This window comes from Anarhichas minor, unplaced genomic scaffold (genome assembly GCF_050575085.1).
Source record: "Anarhichas minor isolate MPS153535 unplaced genomic scaffold, ASM5057508v1 ptg000028l, whole genome shotgun sequence".
NCBI classification, from domain to species: domain Eukaryota; kingdom Metazoa; phylum Chordata; class Actinopteri; order Perciformes; family Anarhichadidae; genus Anarhichas; species Anarhichas minor.
This window is the reverse complement of record NW_027466474.1, coordinates 9,901,682-9,922,776: the sequence shown is the minus strand read 5'-3', so window position 1 is coordinate 9,922,776 and position 21,095 is coordinate 9,901,682. Positions and strand designations below refer to the sequence as shown.

General features: G+C 42.4%; 1 protein-coding gene across 2 annotated transcripts; it reads right to left on the bottom strand.

The window, feature by feature from the left end:
• Positions 1 to 4,632: 4,632 nt before the first annotated feature.
• LOC142963291 (CCR4-NOT transcription complex subunit 6) lies at positions 4,633 to 20,929 on the bottom strand. 2 transcript variants are annotated; one of them, XM_076104047.1, is made up of 12 exons: positions 20,815 to 20,929; positions 19,591 to 19,712; positions 18,459 to 18,645; positions 18,077 to 18,162; positions 17,872 to 17,976; positions 17,592 to 17,660; positions 17,015 to 17,172; positions 16,590 to 16,744; positions 13,707 to 13,861; positions 13,262 to 13,495; positions 9,687 to 9,889; positions 4,633 to 9,568 (listed from the first exon to the last, which is right to left on the bottom strand). In XM_076104047.1, exons 2-12 carry the CDS (start codon positions 19,700 to 19,702, stop codon positions 9,353 to 9,355), a joined length of 1,680 nt encoding a protein of 559 aa, XP_075960162.1. In that variant the 5' UTR covers positions 19,703 to 19,712; positions 20,815 to 20,929; the 3' UTR covers positions 4,633 to 9,352. The 2 variants fall into 2 exon arrangements, with proteins under 2 accessions (XP_075960162.1, XP_075960163.1); XM_076104048.1 differs by having other exon boundaries at positions 20,881 to 20,910.
• Positions 20,930 to 21,095: the final 166 nt, after the last annotated feature.

Sequence of the window (21,095 nt, the reverse complement as noted above, 5' to 3'; positions counted from 1 at the left end):
CTCACTGGTTTGGTGTATCCTCCATCTCAGCTATGGCTGTAAGTCTGTTGTCTGTCTTCTGTTATCCGTCCAACATGTTCAGAGAGAAAACAAGCCGACTGAAAAATTCTTAAAAGAAAATGCTGGTGATCATGATTTGTTTATTTGTATTTTAATTTACCATTTCTCCAACCAGGGGCACGTAAGTCAAGGTTGCATTACATTCCCCTGCTCATATGAGCCTTCTAATCCTAAAATGTCCTCAAATAAGTCTCAGAAATCCGAATTCCTTTGGAACTCTTCTGCGTTGTTTCGGTCATTGCTCTGATCACATTGGTTTTGTTTGTGTAGCATAAAGGAGCGACCTTCTTCCTGTCAGATAATCATTTCAACCAGGAGGAGTTGTAGCACTTAAATTAGTGCATTTAGTAGAACACTGTAATTTATGTTGGAGTTGACTGCTGAAAACATTAATTTCAGAAATATTGTGCACCATAGCAAGTCTGCAGGAAACATACTTACATTTAGAGTCAATTTTATGATGGTTATTTATGACCTATGACGCAGACAGCAGACATCTTAAAATGTGTCTCAGGGAGATCGTCCTCATAAAACTCTGCAGTGGGAAACTGGACGAGTCAAAATAAAGGAATTGGCAAAGGGACCTGGACATAAAAAGATTTCATATTATTTTCCATTTGGGTTAACGTCTTTTCACTTGTGAACTCAACCCTGTTCAACAAGAAGGCGGCAGTTAGATAACAGCTCAGCCTCCATTTTAGTTCTCTGGTATGGTCGATCTAACCTCACTGCCACCTGACAGGTGACCCCAGTTAATGCGTCACATCTGGCCAACTGGCCACCCTGCTCTTAAAGGAAAAAAGCCGTAAAACACACACACACACACACACACACACACACTGTAAAACATCAGACAGGAATCTAATGGGAATTTCAAAGGAATCAACTAAAATTGTATCATTGAGTTAAATAAATATATATATATATATTTATTTTCTGCTCTGCCACTAGCAGCTAGGTTTCAGTTCACAAAGCACCGTAGTTGCTGCTTACCTGACATTGTAACATCCTCCATTTTGTGACCAAAGAGCAAATATTGACAGGTATCTTTGATCAGCATTATCTTTAGGTGCTCGTTCATTACAGCTGTTTTGCTCATTTGCAATGAAATAAAACAATCTCTATGATCAGCTTACTGCTACGTTAACCAAGGTAGCCCCTGTGCTAGCTGTCTGCTCATGTGTTGGGCTAATATCTTCTGTATTTTACTCTTTTGACTTTTATTTGTGTGGACTTTATGTTACGTTTACCAGATCAATATTTGTGTTGTACTTCCTAAGAGAACTTACTGCTGATCTTTCACTGATGTTCACTTTTGTGAATTTGCCTCGTTACTGTACTAACTCATTTTTCGATACCTTTTGTCGAACTCTTGTTGAGGGAGTCTCATCGGTTTGATTTGCAGCCACTATCTTTACAGAGTGCTGTGTTTCTATAGCTCAAATACAAAATTGCATTGCAACATTAATGTAATGGAGGGAGGTTCAAGCGTTATGTTGCTGAGGTCCTGAGGCTATTGAGAGTTTTGTAGTACTGACCGGCCTAGAAAACTATAGCACTACATTAAAATGAAGACGTAAACGCAAAACAAATGTACATGTAACGTGTTAGTGTGACTAAGCAGTTGATTTAACTTAATGTCTTTCGTTTGATTAACTTGTTTTCACCAGAGCAGTAAACTTCCTTTTCTTTTTGACGTCGCAATAACACATGAGACGACTGATGTCTGAGTTGGTTTTTAGTCAACAGTCGTGTTTTTAAAGCAGCAGAGAAAGTCTTTAAGTCAAAACCAACTCACAATGTTTTACAGTTCACGTCCTCTTCCCAAAACTGCACGTAACTCTCAGGTTAGCACCATCCTCTCTAATAGGACAAAACCACACCCCTTGGTTTAACAAGAGTGATAAAACACACACAGACAGACACAAGCATGTGCTGTTTTACAGACCAGCACATGCTCAGGTGTTAGTCCCTCCACAGTAAAAGCTATTGCCAAGCAATCGTGATTTTGGTGGGATTGGTTCAAAAGGTTCGCTGGATTTCGACAGAACATTCTCAGGGTATTTCGGGTCGGGAGCTCGGGCTCGGCCTGCTGTGTTGGCTGTCTGTCTGGTCTGGCTGGTCCACCACTCTCAGACACACACACACACACGGCTATATTTCATGTACTCATTTCTGGAGCTTAACAACTTGAATCCACAACCATGGAATCCTGAGAAGTACTCTGAGAGCATGTTCGGAGAAGTTGGCGGAACATCACACAGGCAACTGGCCTAGTAGTCCTGCACACACACACACACACACACACACACACACACACACACACACATAGTCACACTTGTGGGAATTTCAGAGGAAGAGGATAAAAAAGGGGTAGTTGAGTGGGGGAGGAGAAATAAAAGAGGATATAGAGAAGGAACAAAACAAGCATGAGCAGGAGAGGAGAGAAAGAGGGAGTCTACATCTGCAGAAGACTTTACGGGCATTGCAATCATGCTGCCACGTCAACACAAGGCAGATAGTCCGCAAACATTGAGGTGAAGTAAAGAGGGATCTGTCTGATCTCTCCCTCCTGCTCTCTGTCCACGCGAACAACAAACTCCCTCTCTAATGTCACACAAACACATATTTTGACAGCTGTTCCTGCAAGAAAATTCCAGAGAGAAATAGTTCACATCCTTTAAGAGGGAAAATTAGCCTCTTTGACCGCCTTTGATATTCTCTTAACTTCCAAACCCTCATCTGAAACAGATGAACTCGGCTGAAATAAGGCAGCGTGTTTAGTAAAGTGCCTGGTTTCCATGTGAGCACAATCAGGTGAGTTATAGCCACTGTCACAGTCCATTTCAGGGTAATAACAGGAAGCCCTGTGGCTCTTTGCGCAACGTCTGCTGCGTCAACATACGTTATTGACTCTGTATCGAGGCGTGTGCGAGATAAAAACATGATTCAGAATCTATCAGTAATTATTTTGTTCTGCAGAACTTCACATTGTTATTGTGATGTTTTTTTATGCTTTTCTGTGGGTGTCTGTTAAAGCTTGGCATCCACTTGATTTCTTCTGCAACCACTTCATCTCCATGAAGGGGGAGATGGTGGCGCACATCATCGCAGGTCTGTTAATGAGGTCATGGACACAACTGCAGCACTTTAGTGTGGAAGTCCACTATGTTCTGCATAATGTACCAGCCCAACAGTAAGAAGCAAACAAACACAAACACAACCAACAGACCTCAGTGAACACCACATTGATCAAAGGCTGCCTGTGTGGCAGGTCTACCATGAGGAGCATTATTGATTAACCCTTCTGATGTCTTAAGGGTAAAAATGAACCATCCACGAGTTCAACGGACAAGAAAAACCCCACAAAAAAAGACCTTCCTTTTCGGTTGATACATTGTTTTATTAAATTATCCAATCGACTATCATAACCAGTGTCAATTCAAAGGGATTAATGGACAAATCATGACAGCACTAGTCCCATGAAGCTCTAGGAAAGTGTTGACAGAGGTTGTAAACAACATACTGTATACTGCACATACACACACTAACTCCCCTGTTATCACTGGCAGCTGGAATTGGCATATCAATAACAATATTTATCTACACCACTCAGATTTACAATGTTATGTCCTATTACTCTATTAGAAGTATTATTATTGTGCATCCACTGCGTTTGAACTCAACTTCTTTCTAAATTCACTCCAGCTGATGTTATGAGCCGCCAGAGACTCCTTCAGACCTGGCATCCTAACTCCTTCAGACCTGGCATCCTAACTCCTTCAGACCTGGCATCCTAACTCCTTCAGACCTGGCATCCTAACTCCAGACCTGGCATCCTAACTCCTTCAGTAGACGACACAGATGGTTCCGTTCTCGGTTCCGTTTCGTAGCCTGATCCTTTGGCTCCACCGTGTGTCCACAAACGATAAAACACATCTGTCATCCCCGGGCCATTTTAGGTATTAAATGTTCATGTTAAACTTTATTGATCCCCAATGGGAACTTCTCTTTTCATTTGCTGTCCTGGAGGAAAAACAAAAGGTCTGTCTCGGCTACAAAAACAGCCCCCGTGGTCCCGATAAATGTTCAGTGTCTTACCGAAAGACACTTCAGGGGGTGAGTGTACTAGCTGACACAGAGGCTTCAACCATGACGGTCTCTCTAACACACTCGTCTGGACAAACGTGTCACTGTGAGTTGTGAGTGTGCAGGTTTTAATTGCAACCAAACATCCACCGATACTCACGTTTAATTCAGTTGCTTCAGAATGTAGTCGGAATGAAAACCTGCAAGTTCTGGCACCAGACCGTTGCATCTTCAACATCAACCACCACACAAATGATGGTTTAGATTGTGCAACATGTGAGGAGAGGGGGAGCAGGCTGTGAGCTAGCAGTCTGCTTGCTGTCACTGCATGTTTTCCACATTTCTGATAAGGTCACTGGACTGAGGAATAGGAGAAGATTACTACTAAATATACTAGCTGCCGTCCAATTTGTGCAGTGTCGCGTGTTAATCAAGTCTGAAAAAGACTGGAAAGAATAAGAAAAAGGAGGCAGCACAAGGAGAAACAGATATAGATTTTATTTTCAATATCCATTGCAAAGAATAAGAGATGACACAGCCTGAAACAGATAATATAGAATTTATTTTCAACCAGAAGTAGGAAAATACATAGGTAGGTGTAAAGGAAACAAGCAGAACCTGTAGTCAAACGGAAAAAAGAAAGAAAACTAGTCCGAAGAGAATCAAGAGGACGGCTAAGGGGTACAACAGAAAGCATTGTTTACCATTCAGTTTCTTTTTAAAACAGTATGCGTTGATTTGAAAACAGCTGCCTTTGATTTCTCATCTGGATTAATGGACATTCTACAACATTGTGCAAGTGTTTCATTATTCTATTTTTTTTTTTTTTTTTGCTGGTATATCATGAATGGTAAACAATAGTTGGTCCAGTGCATAAACACGGTGACACAGATCAATATATGTACTCGGCTGACTACAGATAGACAATCCTGATCATTGAACAACTACTACTAGATCGGCAGGGAGGAGGATGAGCAAATATACAAGATGGATGATACATGGGGTCAAAGAAGGGTGTTCAGGGAACAAAACGGTCGAGCAGGTCGAAGATGAGAGATATCGGAAGCAAAAGAAACCACAACCACAGTTTGAAAGAGGAAACAGCTACATTTTCCAGATAAAATATTTAAAAACCCATTCTGTGCGGGTCTGAATGTTTCTGGGTATTATTGCCAAGTTGTTTTGAAAAGGATGCCTTTAGAACGAGTGCGTGTGTGTTTTGAGAAACCAAACCATAGAGTATGACTATGAATGCAACTTGTTCATGTGATTCAAGGAAAAAAAGGACAAAAGTACCTCAATTTCCTTACAGCCCTACATTTCATGAAGACTATGATGCGGATAAAAACTAAATTAAAAAATTGTGAGTGGTTGGAGAAAGAACTCGCTCAACGACAGAGAACTGGACTACAAGCAGCTTTGGTGTGCACCATTACAAAGAGATGCAGCCTGGGAAATTACTCTACACCTAAACAAGCCAACTACTAAACACAATGCAACAGTGGAAACTACAAAGCTAACGATGTGAGCGCTCAACGGGAGCTTACAGGGCGACATAACTCGGCTGTGTGATTCGCCAGATGTTCCGTCAGAAGTCAAAGTCTGGTTTAACAAAGGTGGTGAGGAGAAGGGGGGGGGGGGGGGGGGCAGTCAACAACCAAAAAGACTTAAGAGTCACATCAGTGACCATCAACAGTAACGAGCTAGTGTAACAGATTTAACCACTGTGATGCACAAGAACAGAGTGAAATGGACTAGTAGTACTCAAAATCATCACAGGACCAGTTAAGCGACCAGCGGCGCTCCGTTAGCTTAAAAACACATCTTACACCAGAACAGTGGTTCTAGTACTGAACTGCAGCCACTAGTGAGACAGCTCTGCTGTCCTAACCTAAAGGCGCTAGCACTCTCCAGCTAGTGCCATGCAACATCCAAAATAAAGCTGAAAAGCAAATAAAGAAATCAAGTTGAATATCCCTGTGCTGAACGTGTTTACTGATGGCAATGATGCAGGAACTTTCCCTCCGATGAGCTCTCAATCCTTCATTCTAGGCATTATTATCAACATTCAACTCCTCCAATCAACCCGTCAAGACAACGTCTCACCATCATGATTTCTACAGAGGATTTAGTTTGTGATGGAAATATTATTTGGGGGCAAAAAATATATATATTGAGTACAAGTAAAAAAAAAAACAATGTAGCAAACATAACACCGTCTTAGAATTCATGATTTACACATCAAAACACAATTCATTATCTTTTTAGAAAGGAAACATGAGATACATCTTTTATTCACACTTTACAAAAAAGCTAGCCTTTAAATCTACTACAATACTAATGCCATTCAGGAAAAGTAAGAATCAAACTGGACACATTGGTTTCCATTAGAGAACAAAATAAAAGTTAAAAGACAAACATGTAGGGGGAAACAAAGGGACGAGAAACCTTGATCTGAGGACTAAACGTACACTTCCTATTTACTCGCTTCCCTCTCGCTTTAAAAAATGTCATTTCAACATATACATTAAAGTAAATTCGATCTTTATTCGCTAAGATGACGGACCGGAGAGTGAGGGGAGCTACATCTCAATCAATCAAGCGCTCATCACCCGGTGGATTTTCATAAAAGCATGTCTGTCGAATTAATTCTTTTTTTTTTTTGTTGTTGCGACATCTACAAATTTCATTCATCGCAACATTCCTGTCTGGCTTTCAGAGAGAAATAGCTGAGCTCACTGTCCCTCATCCCTCGCTCGTCCAATAAGCAGAGCAAAGTGGGCCTTCCACCTTCTCCAACGCAGAGGTAGGGGGTCCACAGATGGCACTAGTGACGAGGGGAAGAGAACTATACAGAGTGGTTGAGCAAAGGGGTGTTAAAAAGACACGGCTTGAGTAATATAGTGGGGTAGGGGAGGGCTGAGGTTGGGCAGTTGAGGGGTATAGGGCGATGGACAGGCGTAGGAGATTTAGATTTCATGGCCTTGGAAAGGAGCAACGGGAGAGATATTTCGGGGGTTCTGGCCGTGGAGCTGTGCTAAGGTACAAATAGGGATCAAACAATCAGAGCGAGTGGATTCAACAAAGGTTACACATCCTACTGGTGTTCCGTAAGGAGGGGAGAAAGCATACCTGATTACTAGAGAGCTCAATGAATAGGAAGAATATACACATCATCATAACATTGTCACAGCTCATAAAAAAGGAAATCAACATCAGCAAAAACCAATAAAAGGACATAAAATCTTCACAAATGTCTCAACAGTATTTAAAAATAAAAGGAGAAAAGGTTGTTCAGGCGTTCGTCAAATGTAAATAGTGCAAGACAACGACAACTGCTACAGTGAGGCACGATGTTTTCTTGTACATGTGGGATTAATAGAAGTATGGGTCACACGTCACTAGTGGGAGTGTGTGTGTGAGATGTATCGATGAACAGATGTGGAGTCACTGGTGGGCTGCGACTCATCCTTGCGTGTCCTTTAATCTGAACTGATGGCAGCAGTGTGGATCAATGGCTTCGTTAATGGGTGAGAAGCAACAGGCAGACTACTCTGTGGTCTATTTACAATTGCAGCAATAGGCCGGCATATCAAATCAACAGCAGGGGGAGAGGAAAATAATAAAAATACCGATACATCAATTACAGCTAATATCTAGGGAGTGCAAAGTTGTGACAGTGAACGCCTTGAACAACCTCTTCTTACGTCTTTTGTACAAGCTGGTAATATCAATTCATCTCAACATTAACTGGATAAAAATTTAGCCATAGTTTACAATACAATCTTTTTTTTTTTTTTTTTTTTTCTTCAAATCTGATCATAATTTACTCTTAGTACAAAAAAACGCCAGAAAACAGGTCTTTTGTGGTTCATATACAATCATGTAAAGACCGAGTCTAGATTTCTATTCTGTACAAACACTTGTGGGAAAAACCACGGCTTTGTGTATGAATTCATGGCTGGGGAAAGTCACTACTGGCCTCCGAGACAGTGCTACAGATCTGCCTGCAAATTACCTGTGTTGTGTGTTGAGTTGTGTGTGTGTGTGTGTAAGCTTGCATGTGTGGAGTTGGATGGCAACTCCAGACAGTGAGAGGAATGCTGGTTGTTACTCCTGTGTATTAGTCATCACTCGCTCTCTGCCTAAAAGCAAATCGAGACAAAGAAAAAGATTTGTGAAAGCCCCGTATCGCTTTGCCCATCAGCCTAAATCCCGTGACCAGAAATGGGGGTACGTGGGCCACATGGGCCCCTTAGCACAGGCCTCGCCTCACAACTATACAAGCTGGGGTTAAAAACAAGATGGTAGCTGCCCTCAGTTTCTCGCCATATCCTTCCTTCACAAATTAACACTACATACAGCCCGAGGGAAACCGGGCGAATGCAGTTCTCGGGACATCTGTGGGATTGGTGGCTAACGCACCAGGGCCGGGGTCAGAGGTGGAGACTATCTTGTAGCACCGCGGGAGGCCGTGACCACACGAAAAGGCCTCAGCACCTCAGAATGACAGCGGGAAATCTCACCTCATGCAAGCTGCGCTACATCCATCTCCAGGGCCGCTTAACTACCAGCTAAAGGCTGATCCGACCCAGCAACATCCGACTCAACTGATAAGTGAATCCTAAAAAGAGACTGAGAAAGTACGCCGGCTGCCCGGGGGAAACAAGCCGGAGCCAACGATGGAGGTCCGAGACTGACGAGTCTGCTGTCGATGCTGGTTTCAGATTTATACAGGACAGACAGACGGACAGACAGACGGGCAGACCACCAGCTAGGGAACGTCGTCCCCTCAGCCACTTCTCAGCTTCCCCGCACTCTAAAACCAAACGGTGGCCCATGCGACCAATCTGAATGAGCTACCATCCCCTGTAGTAGGAAAGACCGAAGCAAAGTGGGTGGGTGGGTAGATGGGTGGATTTTGAGGAGGAGAGGGAGTCCAAAACACAAAATATGATACACGAACAGGACTGAATCAAGCAGTTAAAAAAAACAAAAAAACAAAAAAAACGGAGAAAGAAAAATATAGATTATCTATAACATTATACGAAATCCCTGTCGGCCAGACCTCACTGTACGAATATTTTACAGGTTGTGTATTTGTCTTCCTCCTCCGGTGTGGTGGAGGGAAGAGCTGGTAGTGGGAGGGAGGAGGGTCTGAACGGGAGAGGCAGCTTTCCCCGGTGACGTGGCGGGGGACTCACTACCTGCGTGCAGGCAGGTGGAGCCCGTTGACCTGGGGGGGCAGATTGGGCAGGAGGAGCTCCAGCTGGCTGAAGAGGGAGAAGTGGTCGGAGGGGATGTGGGGGTGTGGGCAGCCGCTGACATTGTTCTCTAACAGCCAGTGGGGGTCCAGGGGGCCCAAGATACCCAGCACGTTCAGGTGAGGCTTGGAGTAGAAAATATAGTCGATGACACCCTGAGGAGAGAAGACAAGGGGAGTCACCTCAAAGCAACACATCCTTGATATCACACTGATAAAGAAGCAGCCGTATTAACCACGACCACACGCAGATCTGTGCCGCCAGTGCACTCACCTTGAAGTCGAAGGTGTAGTTGGTGTAAGGCATCAGGCCGTCCTCGTAAGCGGTCTTCAGCTTGAAGCCGTGGGTGATCCTGCCGTTGGACGAGCTGCTCTTGCCGTTGCAGTTGAATTTGGTGAGGCTGTCGCTGTAACGAAGCTCCTTGAAGTCCTTGTGGGTGCAGTCCACCCCACCAGTACTTAGGTACTCCACCACGCCTGAAGAGAGGGAAGAGATGAGTGGTGGTCTCCATCAGAATGAAGGAAAAGTCAAGCGGCACTTCAAGGTCGCAACAGACCGAGACAAATCAGTTCCTACTATCACCGTGATCCCGCCCGACGGCCTGTCTAGCAGTACGAGCTGTAACATGAACGCAGTTATTCGAGCCGCCCTTCATGGCAAGCCATGCCGCTGTTTGTGCATAGAAACAAGGCAAAATATCAATCTGTGTGATTGTCCTGTCTTTAGTTATTGTGAGGGCTGCAATGGTCGCTGCAGAACACATGAAGCAGGAGAGGCTGAATACCTTTTCAGGACAACTTTAGCTTCAACAAATTTGTCAAAATAACGGATAGATAAACTAGACGCATGCAGATATGGTCGGTAGATATTTCCAAGGTTTTGAAATCAAACATTGTGTGGAAGGTCTTAGTGTAGCGTTTTTCAGGTGTGGGTTTACTTCATGCCAAGAAACTGCCAAAACATTACCACCGCATATAATGATTCATTTCACTGTTGATTAGTCTGCAGATTATTTTCTGCATTGACTGTTTTATAAAAATATAAAAACCATAGTTTGGAGCAGACGATTAATCGGCCGATATCCACCATCCCCAGAAATGAACAATCATAAACTATATTACCAAGTGACATCCAAGTTAAAGTAATAAATACCTAAATAGATGTATAAATCTGTAGCTGAACATCAAATAACTACAATTTATTTTTAGAAACAGAAGAGTGAGAGTGAAAGGTTTATCAGCAGTCTGTCTTTTGGTCGTGCTTCACTCCGATCGTCGTTCTTATTAAATCAGTCTTCTGTCAAATGGAATCATTAGTAAGAGAATTTCCTGGAGTGTGATTTGATGGATTACATTGCTGAAATATGTTCTATTTATTTACAACGAGCAATGCGTTGTTCTGTGAGTTACGACTGGCAAAGATTGGTAGATGCCTCTCTTAGGAACCATTCATGGAGGATCCTAAAGTGTGCGATTTCATCTTACATTACATTACATTACAGTCATTTAGCAGACGCTTTTATCCAAAGCGACTTACAATAAGTGTATTCAACATCGGTTTTCGAGAGAACAACTAGTCACCAGAAGTAATAAGTGCATGTCCCTACCTCAAACAAGCATCTAAGAGCATAAACCAGAGCCAACGTACAGTGCAGAAACAAAGGAATGCAATAAGTGCCACAAGCTAATATAAAAAAAATAAGTGCAATAAGCTAGTATGAATACAGTAGATGCTAGGTAAGTGCTAAGCGGAAGGGTAGGCCTTCTTGAAGAGGTGAGTTTTCAGCCTGCGCCGAAAGATGGGCAGCGACTCTGCCGTCCTGACGTCAGTGGGGAGTTCATTCCACCACTGAGGGGCCAGGACAGAAAACAGCCGCGACCGGGTCGATCGGCCGCAGGGACCTCTGAGCGACGGGACAACCAGTCGCCTCGAGGCAGCAGAGCGAAGAGGTCGGGCCGGGGTGTAGGGCTTGACCATGGCCTGGAGATAGGAAGGAGCTGTTCCTTTCACTGCCCTGTAGGCTAGCACCAGAGTCTTAAACTGGATGCGGGCTCTTACAGGTAGCCAGTGTAGAGAACGGAGAAGGCAAGTTGTGTGGGAGAACTTGGGGCGATTGAACAACAGGCGAGCTGCAGCTTTCTGGACAAGCTCCAAAGGTCTGATGGCCAGCGCCGGGGCTCCGGCGCTGGCCATTCTTGTGAATGGACAGTTACATGGCTGGATTATCTGGACGGGAGAACGCCAAATTGTCAAGTAAGTTTAAGATAACGTCTGTGGGGAGTAATAAACTGAAGATATGACACACATACCACTTGTCAGTTTGCCGGTGCAATAAGGCTATATATTAGGGGTGCAACGGATCACAAACCTCACGGTTCGGATCGCGGTTCTTGAGTCACGGTTCGGATCATTTTTCGGATCAACAAAGAAAAGGGGAGGAGACAAATATAACTTTGCTTTCCATTTATTAATTAAAGAACTTCAAGAACACTTAAAGAAAATAACTTTGGGCTATAGTCTAACATGAAAACTAAAAATATTGAAGATGTCCAATTTGAAACAAATGAAATAAATAAATAAAAATAAAACATTCAAGAATCCTCAACTCTGTTAAGTTTAAGTGCAACATGAGGTATGTTGATACCCTCGTCCTTTGATCAATACTGAAAGAAAGAAACAGCCAGTGAGCTAGCTTTCACTGTTAGACTGAACTGCTCGGCAACAACTTGGGTCTATGTTTACTTCCTGTCAGGTGTCATTCAAATATACAATAATGTTTACCATTACCATTATTTTCAAAAAGATGAGAATATCTACATTGCCTGGGGAGAGGGTAGAGTAGACCTTTCTGTGGTGACTGTAATATTACTATTGGGCCTGTCTAGCTTCCACTCTGCTGCTTCTGTCAGCACCTGCCCCAGGTGTGCGTCTGTGTGACTGTCACAGAGGGGGCGTGTCTGCAGCACCGGACTATGACTCTCCACTCCGCCGTGGTGAAAGCAGTCAGTCTTTTCCTTCTCATAGAGGCCTGAAACAGCTTCACACTGAAGTGGGTGCGTGAGTGGATTTCGTAGCGTGGCTCAAGCTTTTTAACCAGATTTTGAAATCCTTTGTTTTCTACAACGGAGTGTCCCCCGTCGCTGACAGACGGGATGGTGTCTCTTCATATGTGTGGACATGCCGATGTATTGCCGTTATCGTGTGTCTTTCTCTTTAAATAATGCCTATATACCGTAACGGTTTCGTCCACCACCCTTATCTGTCATAAGTTACAGGGAAGACAAAATGCTCCCAAACTTGCGATTTAAATGACGCCGGGGGCTTCTCAAGTTCCTCCGCTCGTCATGACTTTCGCCGTTAAATGGTTCTAACCTGCGCCGTTCACGTGAACACACTACTGCTTTATACCTGTTCACTGACATTCTGCATTGATATCCGGGGACTTGTTACTTGAAAAGGAACAGCAGCAGTGAAACTTTATTACACACTATGAAGAAAATAAATACTCAATTGATCCGCGGTTCACGAGTGATCCGAACCGTGAGGGGTGATCCGAACGGATCACGGATCGATCCGTTACACCACTACCATACATACAATACAATCTTTAAAAATATAGAGTCATTTTGGTTATTTTTGGGGGTAGTTTGGGTGCTCATTCCTTTTTTCTTGTTAAACTGACAAAGCAGCCATGAAGGACAGACCTGCTTATCCAGAGAAGTTTTTGAACACATCGTTAGGGAAACAACCTAAAGGATTACCCGTCACCGTTGTAGAATCTTCAATGTACAATCAAACGAACCCCTGCGGTCAGATAACGTGTCGCTCCATTAGCCTCGCGTACTTACCAGAGTCGGGCAAGGAGTTGAGGTCAGCGCACAGCACCAGTGGAATGGCGTTGATCTCCCCAGAGACAGAGGACAACTTGAGGCTGCGTGTGGCCTTGTCCACTATGTTCTTCACCTCCGACAGGAACATCATGGTCTGGACCAGCTTGACGTCGGAGTACTCCGGGTCCCAGTGCATGTGGGCGTTGGCCACCAGGAGCAGCTGCTTCTCCATGCCGTGGAGGGACTTTCCAGCTGAGAGGAGGGAGAAAAGCAAGCAGGGAGATGTGACGCGGGCAGGAATTCCAGCTAATGAAATACACAGCCCCAAGAATTCATTCATGGAGCACCTACAATCCTTAGGTAAGAGAGTTTCCGACCACAGTCGATTCAGAATTAGCAGGACTAGCCAATCGTATTTGGCCAAATAAGAAGTCCCACAGATGAGCACAGAGTGTCTACTCACAGGAGGCCTCCATCATCTCTTTGCGGACCTCGAGCAGCGTCGCTACCCCGATGTTGTCCTTGGTCATCACCCTGTTCAGCATCGCCTCCGAGCCCTCGGAGTTAGCCATGGCCAGCTGGTTGAACTCCACTGTGTGCTTCTGCACTGCGCTGAACCTGGAGGTCAACAGGAGGAGGGAAGAGAAGGCTTAAGGTTTGTAAGCAGTGTCGGAGATAAGTTCATGAAAACAAGCTTCCTTTATGATGCGCTGCAAACAGATCCTGGATCAAGTCTGAAATCACACGTTGTCTCAGTTTAGGACATCTGGAATTTCTTTTTCAAATAATCCTATTTGAAAAAATGAAATTCGCTTATTTTCAACTTTATCTCTTCTTTCCAATTTATGTATATAGTGTGAAAAACACCTGCAGTTATAAGTTTTATTTTTGTGTTAGTGTGACCGCTACATTACAGTTTACCATGTTTTGGCTGACCGTGATATTTAGCCGGAGAGAGGCCACTCAAGGCTGCTAGCATGTGGCATGTTTTACGACGAGTTATTAAGACAATTAAGCCTCTTAGTTCGGAGTCAAAGAGAAACGTAAATTCAGAAGGTGTACTGTTGAACGTTTAGGTGGAAGAATATTTTCTTCAATGACGTGATATGAGTTTATTCTCTATATTTATCAGCCAAAGTGAAATCGCTGCTCGTGCAACGCATCCTTGTACATGTGGGTTCCAAAGCACGAGAGCTCAGCTTTTTGTCCATAACTAAAAGCTAGCAAGCCAGTGACAAGTGAGAGCTGTTATTATGTCTTGTCCATGTCCAGTAGCCCACCAGTACATTGTAAACACAGATATAGGCATGAAGAATAAAATGTAATGATAGTTAGAATTTATTAAGTTACAGATTAGGACAGCAATGAATTGCTTCAGTGACAGGAAGACTGGATTTTTCTTATCTTCGGAACTTAAGAGAAGCAGTTATCGAAATATCTAAACTAAGCGGAGCAATCTTCAGGCTCAAAGGTACTGCAGCTGTGTCCTTCAATTGCTCATGCATGACAACACTTTTAATCATGTAGGCTATTGTATTATGTATTCAATTAGGTCTTTTTTCCAGCTAACCGACTTTAACAGAGACTAACATTGTTCTCCCAAAGCTCTGAGAAGCTCCTCGGACTCACATTTAGTTAATTGGTAAAACTTGATGCCGCTCAATATTGGAGCAAGAAAGCAAGCAGAAGTCTGACATAGTGCAGCATGATTTAGGTAAAGCTATAAGATTGATGACATGCAGTAAAATACATTTTTACGAGAGTGCAAATTAAAACCATTCAACTTATGGTGACTTATCTGCTTCAATAGAACGCAGAGATCAGCACTGCCAGCTGCTGTATGGACTAAACCTCAGCCTTCTATGTGTTTAAATTAATGTCAAATACATGATTTTTTTTTTTTATTGCAGGCTAATAAGTCACATGAATGCCATCAGGTTGCATTGTTTTTACCTCAACAACACTAGAAGCTGTTATCCAATATCAAAACTCTACAACAATTCATTCTGTTTAATCTCAGATAATTAAGTTTATGTTATGATTTACATATAAAAAGAAAAACGATTTGTCATTATTTAATGATATCACTTATTAAAAACTGGACTGATGTTTTTTTCATGTCGTCTTGGCAGAGTACCCAAACAATTTAGCATCGTATTCTCGTAGTCAGGACAGCTGAAAGCAACAAAATCAATGCAGCAAAAGCAGAGATAGTCTTTTTTATTCCATGTCTCTTTCTTGCACCTTTATTACCTACAACATGTCCAGCAACAGTTTAGAGATTCTGCGGTTATGCGTGCAGCTGCTAACAAAGCCTCAGGATGCAAGCAGACACGAGTAGCAGCTACAGAGGTCTGACATCTTTGTTACTCCACATCAGCCGATTTCCCATTTTCAACTTGAGGAATCACTTAATGAAATGCATTAGCCTTAACTCGGCTCTCTGTGGAGCCACAAAATGCTTCATACAACTTTTTCCCCTACATATGCAATAGTACTTGAGAAAACCTGGAAACAGACTTTAATGTGCGAAACCCATGTTGTGCCCCTTTAATGGAAATCAACATTAACAGCTCAGGTTCACTGACCACAACAACAATCTTCAAAAGTGCTTTCTCACATAACGCCCCACCAATGTCGAGGGGCAGAAGTGTGCTGGATATTGTAAGTAGCTATGGCTGACTCATAAAAGCACCACTTTCATATTCCACAAACAAACGCAAGTTTCTCAAAATATGGATACAAAATTCAGTACTCAAATCGATGTGCTACGGTATAAAAAGAGCCCGTTTTGAAGATTGCCATCAATGTCAACCCCCAATATTCTGTCTGAATGCAGACGGCTTGTGGTTTCACAGCTGTGACAGTGACATCTGATGGCTACAACAAAGAGACCTGCTAGTTTGCAGAATAGTCAAACTGGTTAGGTAGGGTCAGCAGTGGTGGTTCCACACCGCTCAACAAAATCAAGACACCGTCAACCGCAATTAAAAACAAAGAAAGCACAGGTTTCAGTTTCCCAGCATTACAGATTTGAGTGAAATGCGTATACGGTCATATCTAATTTCTTTGTTCAAATTATTGCTAAATAGAGGAAAAAAATCTTACAACTATAAATACACAACAAAAACACTTTATAAGTCACTTAAGCAGCAATATTAGGAGCTATCCCAACTATCCTCATGCAATATCAGATATGAAGTTATTAACTGGATTCGGACTTGGATAAATAAATAAAATCAAAAAATGATATTTAACGTTAAGAAGATTAATCAAATAATTGTATGTCCTAATTCTATTCAACGAGATATAAAGGACAATGACTGCAAAAATAGTGAGTACATACTTTTCTGTTTTGTAGAAAATCGCACAACCATCCACGTGTTTACGGTCCGACTCCGACATAGTCCTTGCTCGTGACTTTGCACTGAAGAAGCCTTCGTACCCCTGCTCCTTCAGCTCGGGCAAGAAGAAATTGTAGTACTGCTCCGTCTCAACTTCCTGTAATCAACGAGAAACGGGTCAGGATGGGCAACAGGAAAGATTGACAGCCACTCATGGATAACAAACACCGCCTTCCGAAAAGAACAAAAGAAATTTGTATACAAGACTGGTGAACAAAAAGAGCATTTATTGGCGTGCATAAGCTGTGGCTTTTATTGTGTCGACTTGAAGCGTAGTCAAAAAACATCTTGTTGGATTTGCATTGATAACAACATTTAGTTCACTTCAGTGGAAACCTGAAGACACGCTTTGACGTCCATCTCTCACCTGCAAACTGATGACGTCCGCATTGCAGCCCATTATCTCCTGCATGATGGATTTCTTCCTGTACTCCCAGTTTAGAGCCCAAGAGGGGCAGTAGCCGTATAGCTGACGCGTGGCATACTTATCACACAGCACGTTGTAGCACATCACGGAGAACAGTGCTGTGGGAAGAAATGGACAAACAGGACGGAACTTAGAATTGCTGGAGAAGCTGATGATTTATTGCCTCAGATATTTTTAGGAGGGGACGTTTCCAAAGTTGTTTAATTACTAGTCTTAAATTTAAATGACCATAATAAAGTCTAGCTCAGTGCTGTATTATTTCTTCCTGTCTATACATGGAAAAACATTTATCTTACGCAGCATTCGGTAAACAAGGTAAATTCTATTCCACTTCAAAAGAGAATTTTGGCAACACATCCAAATAGATTTTGTGTGTGTATGAATGAGTGGTTTTTGTTGTTGTTGTATTTATTGATTTATTTCTCCCAAAATTCTGTATAGAGGCACAATTTGACATAAACTTTGGTTGGTTGTGTCATCTGTTAAAGAGCATTAACCTCGGGTATGTCGTCCTTACCTGAGGCCCGTGTTCGGTCTGGTTCCTGGAGGGAAATCCATGACCGGGCCGGGGGCTGCTCTGTTGGTACTGAGCAGAAGGAGAAAAAATGTTTTAATATGGGGGACAACATGAACACAGATGTCAAACAATTTAGTTAAAGGTCCTGTAAGCTGTTGGGTTCACAATTTCACCACCTATATCTATTGACGACATTTTTGGGGGAAATAAAAACTGGCAATATGCAATTCCTGTTCCGGTCTCAGAACTGCCAGAGAGAGGGGAAGGGGGGGGGACTCACTGCGCTTGATAGCCCCTGCCAGATTGTCTAACAAGTAGTTGAGCAGTCTCCGCGTGCCATCAGGTTCCTGGTAGAGGCTCATAATTTCTTGTGCAAGTGGGTTTCCTGGTGAAGGAAAAGCAAAAGTGGGCTGAATCATTGCTAAGAGAACAATGGGATTTCAAGGCTAGAATGGCTACAAAAATATGATTGATAAGCCACTCACCTTTCAACCCCAGTGTTTGTAACTGAAACAGTTTCCCCAATTCAAATGGCAGAACTCGCAACTGGTTGTTATTTAAAAGCAGTTCCCTGTGGAGGACATAGGGGAATTTGATTATTAGAAACCAGCCCTCCTGAGAAACAACCATCTTTATTGCCGTTGACAAACAGTATTTGCCTACGCCATGCTTTCCTTCTTCAGACTGTGTTAATGTGAACTTAATGTGGAAGAAAATTGGCAGGTATCTTGTGAATCTATGATTGATTGAAAAAACACATGTTGTCATAATGGGTAGTACCGGTGTGTAGCACGTGTGAGAGTTTAAGATCAACCCTGTGACAGCTGTACCTGAATTATGGGTTAATTATAGCCTAAAATTACTAACCTGAGAGATACCATGTTGCCGAGCTCTGACGGCAGGCTCCTGATCTTATTGGATGAGAGATCCAGGTACACCAGGTTGTGTAGTTTGGCAATGTCTGGCGGGATGCGTGACAGTGAGTTGTCACTAATGTGGAGGGCAGTAAGATGGGTGAGAGACCAGAGGGCTGTGCTGAGACTCCTTACTCGGCCTGCAGTGACGGTGGGAAAAGAACACGTACAGGAGAATTAAATTCAACTCTCCAATTATTTACTCCCCTCGCAACAAAGCAAAAACATGGAACAACTTGTTTCCCATTGGTGTGAATGGGTCAACACTGGGTTGAATGATTTCACAATAGTTAAGATGATGCTTGTGCATAACTGTAGGACCGCATTAATTTCCCGGAAAACAAGAAAACATGGACAAACAGAATCACGTTAAGACTGTTGATTACACCCACCATGTTGCCTCTCCAGTGTAAAACTATTTTACAGTGACCTTTTTCAAACCTAGCAAAACACAGTTCAGAATTTGAGCTGTGATGATTCGTCAATTAATCAAATTTATTAACAGAAAATAAACTAACAACTTCAACAATGGACAAATCCTTAAATTGATTTGTGAGGGATAATGCCTATCATAAACTGGTCCCTGCATCTGTTCTGGTTAACATGTGGATATATGATGATTGAGTTTCCTATAAACTATATTTAATATCATTGAGTTTTGGGCTGTTGGTCAAGCAAAACAAGAAATCTGTTGATCTGGGCTCTGTGAAACTGATGAACATTCAACACTATTTTCTGACATCTTTATGGGCCAAGCAGGTAATCAAGCGTGTAATTGGCAGATTAATTTATAATGAAAAATAATCTCTACCAGCCTTACAAGGGACTGTAGCTACAATTAACAGTGACAATCGCCTTTGACTTAAATAATCAAATGAATGATTCCTGGTGCAGTGCATGCTGGGTCGCTCTTACAGTGGGCATTTTAATAGAACAGAACCATGTGCTATTCCTAAAATGACATGTCAAAATGTCTGCTGTGTAAAAGGCCTGTCACATGTGCCCAATAGGGTTTGGGTTCTGAAAGGTAGATACACAAAACACTACTTTACCTACTAAACTAGGAACTCGCTGAAAATACTCACCGCTGATTTCCAGCTCAGCCCAGTATGACTTCTTCCCGTTTGTTGCCTCCTCAGTAGACATTATTGTGTACATCCGCCTGGGATCCGGCGGGTCATATTTTTCCTTGGGCATTCCTATAACACTGCAGAGATCATTTTGATTTACAATATCATCCATGGACAGAGTCAAAGATCTCCTATATGCCATCAGTTGAACGACATTTAAGGAATTTAGTCCTTCAGCTAAAGCTGGAATACTGATTTAGGTTACAGGAAGTGTACACTTTAGCTCATCGGGTAACCACATGTGACACATTTTAAAAGGCTAACGTTACCATATGGACACATGTTACCATATGTACACACGTTGACACGTTTTTAATTCAGATATTAAGTGATACATTACTTACAACCGTTTATAATACTATACAATTTACTTTAAACTGCTTTCTTTAGAGACTGAGATTTCAGAGTTAAGTTACATAAAAGCAACATTAAGGTAGTAGCACATTCCATGCTGAACTTAGCAAACTAGAACAGAGTAAAGCTTTAATTAACCTTTGGCGAATATCTGAATATAAAACTGCATTAAGAAAACGAGTAAAAATAGCTACCTCTAGCTAAAATTAGACGATTGTTCCTCTCGTTGTCGCTAACTCATTAGCCTAGCTTAACCTAAATAGGTAACGTTAGCTATCAAACTATACATAACAAACGTTAAATAGCTAAACGCTAGCTTGTTTGCTAACTAGCAGGATAGTAAACGAACACGCGACGTTAGTGATATTGTGATATTAGTTAACTGGCTTTAACGTCATTTGCGAGTAGGTTAGCTAAAAAGAAGCACAAGTATATTAAAGGATACTGCACAATTTCTGTTTACATAATAGCAAAGCACTGACTTGCGCATTAACACAAGGCCACAAAAAAAGCGCATTAGTTAGCTACCGCTAGCTAGCCTCCAAAAGCAAGAATTGGCTACTATGTTGTAAACTGAGAGCGAAATGAGCTCACTACGCGACACAATGCTGGGTTTGCAAGAAATTGCGAGCTATTTAGTATAGCTCGAGGTAGCTTGTTAGCTCAAAGCTAACAGATCTCAATTACTCGAAGCTGAGCGACTTCCTATCAGATAAGTCCTACTTTTAAAAAAACGACCACGGCGCTTTAAACGTCCAAATACGATTGCGGTGAAATGTCTGAGAACTGTTCAGGTCGAATCGGAATGATTGCTGTTTTTCATACCTGCAAGAGCATACCAAATCGCGAGGACGACTGCGTGTTCTCTTTTGTTTTCTAGCTACTTCTCACCCGTTTCCGCTGCTGTATCATGGCGACTGAGGGGATTTTTTTTTTCTCCCTGTCGATAACAGCGCGTGATCCTATTGGTCAGCGCGCAGACGGCCCAACCAGCTGTTGAACCAGAGTAAATAAAATCCTAAAAATGATGAGTTGATGGACCAAGTTATGGATGGATGGAATGCCACAGTTCAATTTACTGTGGCTTATTTACAAATGATGCATAG